We start from the raw sequence: 13,218 nt of genomic DNA on the forward strand, positions 1-13,218 counted from the left end.
GGGAAGATATATGGCAACTCGTTTTCCTACGTGGCAACCACTCATTCCAGAACACTTTGTACCAAACAGGCCACAGGTAGTTCTTGACTTACAACAATTGAGACCAGAAATTATGTTGCTAAGCGAGAAACTTGTTAAAGTAAGTTTTGTTCCATTTGTCGACTTTTCTTGCCACATTTGTTAAGTGAATCCCTGCCATTGTTCAATTAGTAACGCGATTATTAAGTGAATCTGACCTCCCCATGGACGTTGCTGGCCATAAGATCACAAAATACGATGACATGATCCTGGGACACTGAAACCATCATAAATACGAACCATTCTGTCAAGCATCTGATTGTAAATCACGTGACCATGTGAATGTTGCAAAGGTCATAAGTGTGAAAAACGGTCCTAAGTCACTTATTTCAGTGCTGTTGTAACTTCAAACAGTGACCAAGTGAACTGCTGTAAGTTGAGGACTACTTGTATTCAGTCCAGGAAAATAGATCAGCACAAGTCAGAAAAGGCAAAGGCAAAAAAAAAAAAAAAAGATAAATGTTTAGAGTTCCCCAGGACCAAGGGGTCTGCCATAAAACAAGTAAGGTAATAAAAATTATTAAATGGCAAGAGCCGTGGTGGCACAGTGGTTAGAATCTTTTCAGTCTTCCAGGCTAACTCTGCCCATTACCAGAAGTTCAATCCTGACTGCCTCAAGTTTGACTCAACTTTCCGTCCTTCTGAGGTGGGTAAAACGAGGACCCAGATTGTTGGGGGCAAGAGGCTGACTCTGTAAACCTCTTAGGGAGGGCATTAAAGCACCGTGTAGCGATATAGGGCTATTGCTATTGCTAATATATAACCAGAAGATACGAATAATCTTAACAATGTGAGATTTTAATTAAACATTGCCTTAGGACATCAGTTGAGGATCTGTCAATTTGGAAAGCTTTCCCGGCTCATTTGAAAGACGACAATCATGCTGAACATTAACAGTCCAAGCATTTGATTAAGGTCTATATAGCATCGATTACAATTGATCCTAATCCAACAGGATCATAAAGAGAGCAGAATCCTAATTCAGGATAAAATTAGGGTGGGGGGGATGTTTCCAACTCAACTCATGAACTAAAAAGAAAAGAGAAGAGCCGCTGAATAATAAAAAATAAAATAAAGCACAATTGGCCAATCCCATCTAACCCTCTACCCTAGTTAAAAAAATCAAGGCAGATGAGAGATTTCAAATCTCATAAAACACACACACACACACACACACTTACTTGGGAATCAGTCATTTGGTAGAGAACTTTGTAGCCCAGGCAGATTTGGAAAGAATGGAGCTAAAAGTCTATAGAAGTCCATGGGCAGGATGAGAAGTTTAAAGATGATTGTATTGTGTTTAATGTTATTATAAGGATGTGAGGATGATTAATGTAACTAAGATGACTAAAATTGTTAATATTATTATTACTATTATCTGGTATCAAAGCTAAGGATACCCAGATGTCACACTGTTCATGTACACACACACACACACACACACACACACACACACACACATATATATATATATATATATATATATATATATATATATATATATATATATATATATATATATATATATATATATAAATTAAAAATATATACAAAAAAAGAAGTCCATGGGCAGGATTAGAAGTTGAAAGATGAGTGTATTATGTATAATGTTATATAATGATGTGAGGATGATTAATGTAAGTAAGATTACTAAAACTGTCAATATTATTTCTATTATTTGGTATGAAAGCTAAGGATACCCACATCACACTGTTCATATATTCCATACTATCTATCATTCTATCTATCCATCTTTATCTATTTTTGTCTCTCATTTATCTATCGTCTCTCTCTCATTATCTCTTTTATCTCTATCTCTCTATACCTATCTATATATCATCGTCTCACTCTTATCTATCTCTATGTCTATCTATCTATCTCTATGTCTATTATATCTATCTATCTAGTCTCTCTCTTATAACTATAACTATAACTATATATATATATATATATATATATATATATATATATATATATATATATATGTGTGTGTGTGTGTGTGTGTGTGTGTATATAAATCTATAAATCAATCTATAAATCTATCTATCTATCTATCTATCTATCTATCTCCCTCTCTCTCATTTATCTATCTATATGTCTATCTATCTCTATATCTCGTCTCTCTCTCTCTCTCTCTCTAAATTATACCCAAAAAAAGAAGTCATCGTCCATGGGCTATTGCTGTTATATGTGTCTTCCCAACGGATTTAACGGAGGTTGAATCGCCCCCCTCCTCTTCCAAGGTGGGGGGGGGGTCGCACAGAGCCGTTTTTCCCCCCTTCTTCCTCCGGGCCAGCATCTCCCAACCTCAGGAGGCTTTGCAGAGATGCGGACTCCAACTCCCAAAACGCCCCGGGCCAGCAAGACTGGGGGAGGGGGGGGCTGTAAAGGCGACCTTACACAAGCCGTCTGTGTGTGTGGGGGGGTGTCTTTCCCTCCCCCTCCTCACCTTGGCCCCCTCTCCTCTCCTTTTCCCTCAGGGAAACGTCCCCAGAACCCGCCCCATCAGGGGGATAAAACACGGGTGGGGGAGGGGCCTCCATCCGACGCCCCCTCCCCGCCACCCTCAAGCAACGGCTGAAGGCCTCCGAAAAGCCGCCCGCTTTCCTGACGGCCTTCCCGGCGGGGCCTGGCCACGCACAGCGGCTCACCTGGCGCGGAGAAGCGGCGGCGGCAGCGGCGGCCCAGGCGAGTCGAGGCTGCTCCGGCGGTCCAGCCTTCCTCCGCCTCCGCGGGCGCGGCTGGCAGGTCTGCAGGCCAAAAAGCGCGGCAGCCATTGGACGGCGCCGCCCGCCAGGAAGGAGGCCGCGGATAGGCCGCCTCTCGACCGGGGCCACGCCCCTTCTCCCCAGGCCACGCCCCCCCAACTGCCAAAAGGGGCTGAGGCGCAGGCCTGAAGGCCTCACAGTTGGGCCTGTCTGCCAGGCCGAGGTGGACTGTTTTTCGTCTCTCCTCCGGAGCCTCTCCGAGACACGGTCCTCCTCCTCCTCCTCCTTCTGCCAGCCGGGCCGGGGGAAAGGAGCATGAAGGGGTTTCCCTTCGGCTTCTCAGTCAGGCGTCGAAGCCCAGGGGTCTCCCCCTCAAGAGCCAGGCGGGATGAGCCTCCAATCCGGCCCCTGACACGTCGGAGGGAGCCAAAATAAAGCAAAAGTAGTCCCCGACTTACAGCGCTTCGTTTAGGGACCGTTCTAGCGCAGCAAAGTGACTTAGGGCCATTTTTTGTCACACTTAACTACCGTTGCAGCACTGCCGCCACCCCCCGTGGTCACATGATTTACATTGATAGAGTTAACAACGGACTCGTACTTATGAGGGTCACAGTGTCCCAGGATCACATTTGATGATCTTCTGATGAGCAAAGCCAATGAGGAAAACAGATTCACTTTAACAACTGTGTTAGTCCTTTAACAATGATCACATGATCAAAATTCGATATGGTTTCCATTCAAAGGTTGACAACTGACTTGTACTTACAACAGTTGCAATGTCCCAGGATTGCATTTGGCGATCTGATGAGCAATGAGGAAACCAGATTCACGTTTAACAAACTGTTACTTGTTTCAACAACGGTCACGTGATCAAAATTCACCCGCTTGGCAACAGGTTCATATTTACAACCCTTGCAGTGCCCTGGGATCCATGTGGGATCCCTCTTTGATCCATGTGGGATCTCTCTTTCCCACCAGCAAAGTCCGTGGGGAAGCCCGATTCGCTCCACCACCGGACTTTACTGACTTACCAACTGCAATGATTCGCTTAACAACTGGGGCAAGGAAGGTTGTAAAATGGGGCAAAACTCACAGGAACAAACCTCTCTCAGCAACAGCAATGTTGGGCTCCATTGCACTTGTAAGTTGAGGAACCTTGTACATCAATTGCTTCCCCCAGTCTATTAAGGAAGCTGCCTGATCCAGATTAATTTGGTGGAGCTGCTTTTTTTAACCGGCCCATCTTGATCTCTGGTTGTTGGCCAGTTGTTGCTGAGATTGCTGTGGTGGTTGTGGTTATTCCACCCACCCACCCACAATGGGCATCACACTGTTTGTATTTTATTTTTAAAAGGGTTTTTAAATTGCAACAACAACAACAAAAACCAGGACAAAATTGTAAAAGAAGAAAAAAGCCTGCAAAAACAACAACACCAAAATATACATGCAAAAACACTTATTTACAGGCAAACATGTCAATAAATATATTTAACCATGGCACTGATTGCTTTGGAATCTGATTTGGACCAGATGGGAAGTTCTGTGACTACTCTAGTTTCCAAACCCCATTTAATGCTGGGGACATTCCCTCTTCCATTCCTCCAGAACTTAACCAATTTAGCTTTAAGCAGAATTAATATTGACAGCCATTTCTAACATATTACATTAAAAGCTATAATAGATTGAATGTAAATGGACAGCCTGTTCTCATTCTAATAACCTATAAACTTGCACTAAAAAAAGATAAGGTGGCAACAACATACAAAGTTATTTTGGGCATCAAAAAATCTTATTTATTAAATTTATATAGCCTCCCATTTCAAGCAGGGGTGATTCTGGGCACTGAGAAAAATTCAAAGAATCACACAAATTGGTTAATTCTTCTCCCATAAAGGAAACAGGCCTCCTTTTCAATCATAAGCATATAGAATATCCTTGCAGCAGTTAGCATGTACGAAGCTACAGTGGTGCTGAATTTTGCATTTTTCAATATTCCTGCATAAATATGACTTAAAAGGTGATTTAGTCCCCACACAGCCCTAAAAGTAGATAAAGAGAACCCAATTCTGGAAATGAGTCAAAAACATATTTTTTAAAAATTTATTGAGGAAAATGTTCCAAAGCTATTGGAAAAATTTCTGCTGTGATACGTGATACTTTGAAAAGACTTGGCTTTTCTGCTTTGTTTCAGGGCAAATTCACAGTGCAGGAAAAGGAAATGGGAGGGGATAATGGAGAGAGTGTGAAGCACAGAAGGGAAGAATATTCAGTCCTCCTTCTTACTATCCAGAATCCAGGATCATGAAAGCTTGCTGCCTTTTCATAAATCTGGTTAGTTGGGAAAAGTGCTACCAGATTCCTGATCTTTTTCCAACCTAGACTTAACACGAATCTCCTCCTATAATGTCTTCATTACAGGCCCCTCACATTCTGGACATAAACTGTTTCAACTCCTTCCCTCAAAACGACGCTATAGAGCCCTGCACACCAGAACAACTAGACACAAGAACAGTTTTTCCCCAAACACCATCACTCTGCTAAACAAATAATTCCCTCAACACTGTCAAACTGTTTACTAAGTCTGCATTACTATTACTATTATTATTAATCCTCCCTTCCTTTCACCCATCTGCTCCCACTTATGACTATATGACCGTAACTTTGTTGCCTGTATCTTTCTTTTGACTGTTTCCTAGTATGGTTTTTTTATAAATATGATTTTGTTTTTTGTAAATATTTTATTTTGTGCATTACTATTATTAATCCTCCCTTCCTTTCACCCATCTCCTCCCACTTGTGACTGTATGACTGTAACTTTGTCGCTTGTATCCTTATGATTTATATTGACTGTTTCCTAGTATGATTTGATTGCTTATTGTACCCTATGGCTATTATTAAGTGTTGGACCTGGTGATTCTTGACTCTTTTGACGAATGTAACTTTTCTTTTATGTACATTGAGAGCATTTGCACCAAGACAAATCCCTTGTGTGTCCAATGACACTTGGCCAACCAAGAATTCTATTCTATTCCATTCCATTCCATTCTTATTATATTCTATTCTATTCATTAGGAACCAATGAAGAATACCAAAGAGAAATGGTTTTAGCATTGCCTGGAATTACAACAGGCAGTGTAAACCTCCGGGCCTAAATCAAAGTAATGTTTTGGTGTTTCTGTTAGCAATGGAATAAAATTGCAACCTAGTTGTCTCTACAGCAGAGGCCTGTATAATTCTACCATGGGTGTGCAAAAAAAAAAAAAAAGGAGAAACAAAAACCATTGAAAAAAAAACTATCGTGCATACTAAAGGTATTTCCAGTATTTCAACTTTATTAAAGTGCCTGTCAATCTGCATTCAGACTTTCTTGAATAGGGGGAAGACTACTCCAGAAGGAAATGCTTCTAAAGTCCACCTGTGGAAGGGACAACTTGGGGAGGTTCACTAGGGAAAAGCAGGTGTTGAAAGGTGCCAAAATGCCTTTCCTTCAAGGATTCGATTTTCCCGCAGGGAGAGCTCCGGCGCAAGGATACGGACAACTGCTTGAAAGCTGGATCTTTTTATTTTTCAGGAAGGCGAGGGACAGCGAGAAGTCTGCGTTCCTGGGCTAGCAGGCTTCTTATGGTAAGTCCCTGGTTTTTATACCCTTTTCTCCCTTTGTGAGTTGATTTCGTGTGAATGTTTGTATTTGTGCTTAATGTTTCAAATCCTGTTTGAGTTTGTCTTTATTCCCGCCGGAGGGCAAACTCCGCGGGGTGCGGAAGGCAAACTCCGCGGAGTGGTTAGATTGTATTATCGGGTTTTTTCTAATCTCTTTTAGCTTTATAATGTTTTTTTTTCATATTTGTTTTGTGGCAATCTCCTGTCTCTTTTGTAATTTATATTTGTTGTGTCTTTTGTCTGTTTGTTTTGCTTATTTGGTATGTCCTGTGTTTGTAAGGGTTTCCTTTTCTTATTTGTCTAGTTTTCTTAATTACTTAGGCTTTTGTCTATAGAGATTCTTTAATACCTTTTATTTGATTCCTTTTCCTATGTAAGTTTGTTTTCCGGCTGGCCTGATGTTCCCCTTGGGCGTTTCCTGTTTGAGTGACACTACTGTCTTCGTGAAGTTCCCTTTCCACACAGGGAAGGCAGGAAGGCCTTCTGTGACTGTCTTGGAGGGATGCAGTGCAGGGGCATCCCTGGCATCTTTCCCGTCTCCTATTTTTATAAATCTGGAACACCAGCTAAGCTAAAGTGGAGAAGAGCTTGGCTCAGGGAAAATGACCAGTAGGAAAGGCAGAGAGAGGGACCTTGGAAACAGTTCCTTCTGAAGCAGCAGGATAGCCAAGGCTGCAAATTTCATCATACCTGTCTATCTATGTCAGGGGTCTTCAAACTTGGCAGCTTTAAGACTTGTGGACTTCCAGAATTCCTCCTCCAGTCAGGTTAGCTCAGAAATTCTGGGAGTCCACAAGTCTTAAACTGGCCAAGTTTGAAGACCCTTGTCTTAGGCTGAAAATCTTAGGTGCTATACGCAGAGGTCTCCAAACTTGGCAAGTTTAAGACTTGTGGACTTCAACTCCCAGAATCCCTCCTCCAGTCATGTTTGCTCAGGAATTCTGGGAGTTGAAGTCCACAAGTCTTAAAGCTGCCAAGTTTGAAGACCCTTGATCTATGTTGTCCTTGAAACAAACTTGGTTCTCCCTTGCAGCTCCATCCCTCCAGGGAGGACCTGCCACAGGCCACCCTGCTTAGAGTAGTCCTCCCTCCTCAAGTAGAAGTAAGAGCTTAGTATGAGGATACTTGGAATATCGTGTCCCGTTTTGGTTGCCATGATGTAAAAAAGACGTTGAAACTCTACAAAGAGCACTGAGAAGAACAACAAAGATGATTAGGGGGCTGTAGGTCAATACGTATAAAGAACGGTTGCAGGAATTGGGTGTGCCTAGTCTAACGAACAGATGCGGTGGCTCATTGGCTGAGCTTGTCGATCAGAAAGGTCGACAGTTCGGCGGTTCAAATCCCTAGCGCCGTGTCACGGAGTGAGCTCCCGTTACTTGTCCCAGCTTCTGCCAACCTAGCAGTTTGAAAGCACATAAAAAAAATGCAAATAGGAAAACAGGGACCAGTTTGGTGGGAAGGGAACAGCATTCTGTGCACCTTCGGCCTTTAGTCCTGCCGGCCACATGACCACGGAGACATCTTCAGACAGCGCTGGCTCTTTGGCTTTGTAACGGAGATGTGCACCGCCCCCTAGAGCCGGAAACGACTAGCATGTATGTGCAAAGGGAACCTTTACGTTTAGTCTAAGGGCCGGGGTGACATGATGGCAGTGTTCCAATATTTGAAGGTCTGCCATAAAGAAGAAGGGGTAAACCTAACATATGAAGGATGGTTGAAAAAGAGGCCTAGTGGATACCTGATAGCAGTATCCCAATATTTGAGGGGCTCCTACAAGGGTGAAAGGGTCAAACTTTTTTTTTTCCAAAGCATTAAAAGGCAGGACAAGAAGCAATGGATGGAAACTAATCAAGGAGAGAAGCAACCAAAACTAAGGAGCAATTTCCTGACAGTGAGAACTGGGGAACAGCCTTGCCTTTAGAATTGGTGGGAGCTACTTAATCCCTGGAGTTTTTTTAAGAGCAGACTGGACAGCCAATTGTCTGAAATGCTACAAGGCTTCCCTTTTCCACTTAATCCAGGAGGAAATTGACCAAAGACCACCCAGGTGGCATAGGACTGAATTACTGTATTTAGGGCAGGGGGTGTCCAACCTTGGCAATTTTTAAGACTTGTGGACTTTCCTACAGAACTCCTCAGGCAGGCAGGTGATGGCTTCCCAAAGATGCTTTTTCAGGAGATAAGAAAGTCAAGTTATCTCCTAACTAAGGAGAAATTTCCTGACAGTTATTCGGCGGAATAGCTTGCCTCAAGAAGCTGTGAATGCTCCAACACTGAAGGTTTTTCAATAAGATGTTGGATAACCATTTGTCTGAAGTGGTGTAGGGTTTCCTCCCAAGGCAGGGGCTGGGACTAGAAGACCTCCAAGGTCCCTTCCAACTCTGTTGTTCTATTCTATTCCTGAAAAAGCACCTTTGGGACTTTGCTGGCTGGGGAATTCTGGGAGTTGAAGTTCACAAGCCTTGTGAAAAGTTACCAAGGTTGGAGAGCCCCGATTTCAGAGCATTCCATTGCCTAGATCCCCACTTTGCCCCATTCCAGCCCCAAAGAAGATCTTCTTCCAAGGCAGAAGGAGAATCAGAATGTAGACTAGAGAATTACAGGGACCTTGGAGGTCTTCTAGTCCAGCCCCCCAGGGCTCAAGCAGGAGATTTCTTCATTTCAGACAAGTGCCTGTCCAGTCTCTTCTTAAAAGCCACCAGTGATGGATCACCCACAACTTCTGGTGGCAAGTTGTTCCACTGGTTAATTGTCCTCACTGCTAGGAAGTTTCTCCTTACTTCCAGGTAGCTTCTCTCCTTGGTGAGTTTCCATCCGTTGCTTCTTGTCCTGCCTTCAGGGGCTTTGGAAAATAAGTTGACCTCCCGCTCTTCAAGGTTAAATCAATTGCACTTAGAGGGATTATATAGAGGTGGAGCTCTTGCCTCAGAATCAGGAGGCTATGAGTTCGATCCTTGGCAGAGGCTAATATTTGGAATGATAGACTCTCCTGCTTGAGCAGGGGGTTGGACTAGATGACCACCAGGGTCCCCAACTCTGTTATTCTTTGATTCTCTAATTTGACCCCCCCCCCTCAAATACTGGAATCCTGCTATCATGTCCCCCCTTAGTCCTTCTTTTCTCTAGAGTGGCCAGACCCAAATCCTGCAACCCTTCTTCATAGGTTTTTATCTCCAATATCTTAATCATTTTAGTTGCTCTTCTCTGAACTTTTTTCCCCAAAGCCTCAACAACCAACCTCCTTAAGGGTGGGATCCCTCCCAATCCCTCTTTCTCCCCCCACCCCCTTCCTCGCCTGCTGGCCCATCCACCCCAAAGGCCCTCTCCTCTCTCCTCCTTTTTTCCTTTTTTTTTCCTTCCTTCCTTCTTCCTCCTTCTTTCTTCCTTCCTTCCTTCCTTCCTTCCTTCCCCTTCCCCTCCCTCCCTCCCTCCTTCTTTCCTTCCCTCCTTCCTTCCTTCGCTTTCCATAATCACACCTGGGCTGGTTGGCTGGCTGGTCCGGCGGGGAGGGGCCTGCCTGCTCCGAAAAGGCGGAGGGGCCGTGGGGGGGCTGGCCGTCCCCACCGCCCCTACCCACCCCTGCCACCGCCTCTTGCGGGGGTCCGCCTGACGCCGCCTCCGCTCCAGCGGGGCTCTCCGGAGCCAGCGGGCGCCGTTGCTAAGGCTGGAGCATCTCTGGATGCTGCTGCGTTCTCGGCTTGCGGCTCCATGAAGCGGGGCCCGTCCTCTTCCTCCTCCTCCTCCTCTTCCTCCTGCTCCTCCGCCAAGGGCAGGGCTGCCCGGTTGGGCTGAGCGATGGCAGCCGCTCCCCGCGCCGCCCTCCGCCCTGCTCTGCTGGGTCAGCCCGTCCGCTGCGGCTGCTGAGTAATCCGGCGGTGCGGTCAATGGGCGAGGAGACGGACCCCCCCACGAAGATCAACCAGGGCTTTCTTCGGGATCACAACTATGTGACTGAAGGTAACCCTCGCCGCCGATCTCCCTCTTCCCCCGCTCCTCCCCATCCCCTTTCCTTTGCCAAGCGCAGCGGTCCAAAAGGCGCATTTGGCTAAGGATGCGCCCACTCTCACTCTCCCCCCGCCCGTCTCTCTCGCCTGCAGGAAAAACAGGGAGGGAGGGTAGAAATGGGGCACGGCCACCTCCTGCTGGAGGGGGGATTGGGAGTTGAGTGGGGGTATCGAAAGCTGCACCCCTGCAGGATTGGGGGTAGGGGCCACTTCCCTGCCCTGGGAAAGATTGCCGGTCCTCTGGATGCCCCCTCCCCGGGGATCGGGGGGGTGAGTGGCAAAGAGGAGAGGCTCTTGCATCCCTGGGTAAGGCCAACCTGGCTCCGTTGTAAAGCCAGCTCAGCCCAGCCAGGTGTGCCTGTGTTAGTCGTTGCAGCATCTTTATCCAAGGGTTGGGAGGCAGCCTGGGAATTGTGTGTGTGTGTGGGGGGGGGGGTGTTTGGGAGGGGGGATGTTTGTCAGCCTGTCTCTGCCCTCCCCTCTCCCAAATATTATGCAGCACAAACCTAGCCTTTGATGGCCTCCCTGCCTAGGGCCCCAGAAGGTCTATCCCCCCCCCCCCCCCGCACAGGCACACCTGAAGATTCATGGGGTTCTCTAAAATGATGGTTCATTTGCTCCTCCCAAAGGAGTCGTGGGGGGGGGACGACCCCTGAGAAAGTTTGGACGTGGTGTGTTGTTTCTGCTTTCCTTCTGGTCCTTCCGGGTTCTTCTGTGGGGGAACATTTCACCCATTTTTGCTTTAGAATAGAATAGAGCTGGAAGGGACCCTGGAGGTCTTGTAGTCCAGCCCTCTGCCCTTTTAGGTCGTGCTGTCTGTGGGATAGCTGTTTTTAAAAAGCGGGCTGGGGGGGAGGGGGAGGAAGCATCAGGGACAGCTGCCGCCTTGGAGATGCAGCTGGAAGGCAGGGACGGGTTTTGCGGGGCTCGCCGGGGATCCATCTGCAGCCGGATCCGGTGAGCCCTGGAATGAGGGTGAGGATAGTTGATCCTACAAATGGGACCAATTCCCTTCCCCCCCATCTAATAATAAGCTGACGGGCCTGTATATTTATTCCCTTTGGGTTTTTTTTTTTTTTTTGGCTAAGCTTCCACGCTGCCATGATGACTCACTTTCCAAGCAGCATCTCCTTCCCACAGCAACCCGAGCTTGTAAAACATGCCCAGCCTTTACTATTATTGGTCTCCCTGACAAAAGAGGCACAAAGAAGGGGAGCCCGGCTTGGTGCAATCCTGTCCCTCTCTTAACTCGCCTCTGCACCACCACCACCACCCCTTCCCCAAGTTCACTGCCAGGGGGTGTCCGACTTGGAGCTACCGCAATTGAAAATGGGTTTTTAAGAGAAGGTGTTTTACACTGGCCAGCCGGCTCTTCGCCGTGACTCTGACGGATGAACTGACCAGCACGCGTGAGAATACAGAGGGCCAGCCTTTGCAAAGCTCCTGAAAGTCTTTGCAACTCGCCCCCCCAAACTGAGTTTGGCTGCGATCTGCGGCAGCTCATCCTCCCCCCTGAGATGAGATGGGGGAGGAATACTGTGTCCCCTCCCTGCTCCAGATCCCAGAGTTTACTGGGCCTCTGGCTCCACACCTTCTGGAACCTTCTCAGAAGCAGCCCATCGTGAATCAGGCTCCTAACGGTATCTCCAACCCTACGCTAACCCTCTGGTACCCTTCCTGGTTTGATTTCCCGTGGTCAACCTTGTCGGTTGAAGGTTGACTGCGCTAAGAAACCAGAACAGGTGCTGGGCACCTGGGATTTATTGCATGAGGCGTTATTGTGCTTTTGGATTTTGTTTTGTAACAGAATCATTTTACTTCGAGAGCTTCCTTCGCAGTTTCTCCCATCCGTACATTTTTTGGCCTCTCTCTCTCTCTCTCTCTCTCTCTCTCTCTCTCTCTCTCTCTCTCTCTCTCATATTCAAATTCTCTTCGGCACAGTTAACTCTAGATGGAACGTCGGTGCTCTTATTAGTACTTCTGCGAGCAATTGTAAAGGCAGGACTACATAAATACGTGGGTAGCAGCAAGATTAAAATCTCGCCTGTTATTTCCATTAGGGTAGAATTTTGGTTTTTTTCCAGGGTAGTGGGGCGGGACTGTGCTGTGCCACTGTAGTCAGCAGTTTCTCATATGTAGATCGCAATTAATCACAACCATCACCACCACAAGATCAGCAAAAAGAAAAAGAAAAGAAAAAAGAGAGAAAAGGATGAGCAGAGGGAACCTCGAGAACAGTGATAGTGAACCTTTTTGGTACCGAGAGCCCAAACTGGAACATGCATGCATGTGTGTGTGCCGGAGTGCTGGAAAACTGAAGACCATCTGACTGGGATGTGCATGCCTGTTTTGGGGCCATTTTGGGGCTGTTTTCAGGCCAAAACTGGCTTGAAAACACCCTGGAAACAGCCAAATAACAGCCTGAAAAAAATGGCCTGAAAACAAGACTAGCTGGCTGGCACATGCCAGAAACCAGACGAATAGCTGGTAACAGTGTGTGTGCCCACTGAGAGGGCTCTGGTTCACCATCCACTGCCATAAGTTCACCATCATGGCTCTAGAAAAATGGCCACTGGTTAGAAAGCTAACTTCAGCATGTCCAGCTGGATTTTGCAGTGAGTTCTGCCGTTGTCCTTGGGTTTAAAAAAAAATCAGATCATGTGCGTGGTTGTGTTTCACAGCCAGAACGGGATTCAGGATGGCTGCAAAGAAATGAGATGGGTTCCTTTTTGACTGTACAGGTAGCCCTTGACGTACAACCACAG

The 13,218-nt window shown here is 46.3% G+C and overlaps 2 protein-coding genes across 15 annotated transcripts in view; one reads left to right on the top strand and one right to left on the bottom strand.

The window, feature by feature from the left end:
• Nucleotides 1-2,809, bottom strand: part of ADD1 (adducin 1) — a 38,928-nt gene extending 36,119 nt beyond the window's left edge. For 12 of the 13 annotated variants that reach the window (XM_087963455.1, XM_087963462.1, XM_087963454.1 and 9 more), the window contains exon 1: nt 2,730-2,809. The gene's annotated coding sequence lies outside the window, so the exon portion shown is untranslated. The remainder of the gene's footprint in view (nt 1-2,729) is intronic. The other variant, XM_087963452.1, reaches the window with a different exon arrangement.
• A 7,260-nt stretch (nt 2,810-10,069) lies between these two features.
• The window catches only part of PPP2R2C (protein phosphatase 2 regulatory subunit Bgamma), a 38,143-nt gene continuing 34,994 nt past the window's right edge, over nt 10,070-13,218 (top strand). For both annotated transcript variants that reach the window (XM_087963469.1, XM_087963468.1), the window contains exon 1: nt 10,070-10,406. Coding sequence is in view for 1 of the 2 variants with exons in the window: in XM_087963468.1 (XP_087819594.1) it covers nt 10,334-10,406 (73 nt within the window). In the remaining variant the exon portion in view is untranslated. The remainder of the gene's footprint in view (nt 10,407-13,218) is intronic.

The sequence above is a fragment of the Notechis scutatus genome, chromosome 4, assembly GCF_049901735.1.
Source record: "Notechis scutatus isolate UNSWTSFEM ecotype Mainland chromosome 4, rNotScu1.2, whole genome shotgun sequence".
In the NCBI taxonomy this organism is placed as follows: domain Eukaryota; kingdom Metazoa; phylum Chordata; class Lepidosauria; order Squamata; family Elapidae; genus Notechis; species Notechis scutatus.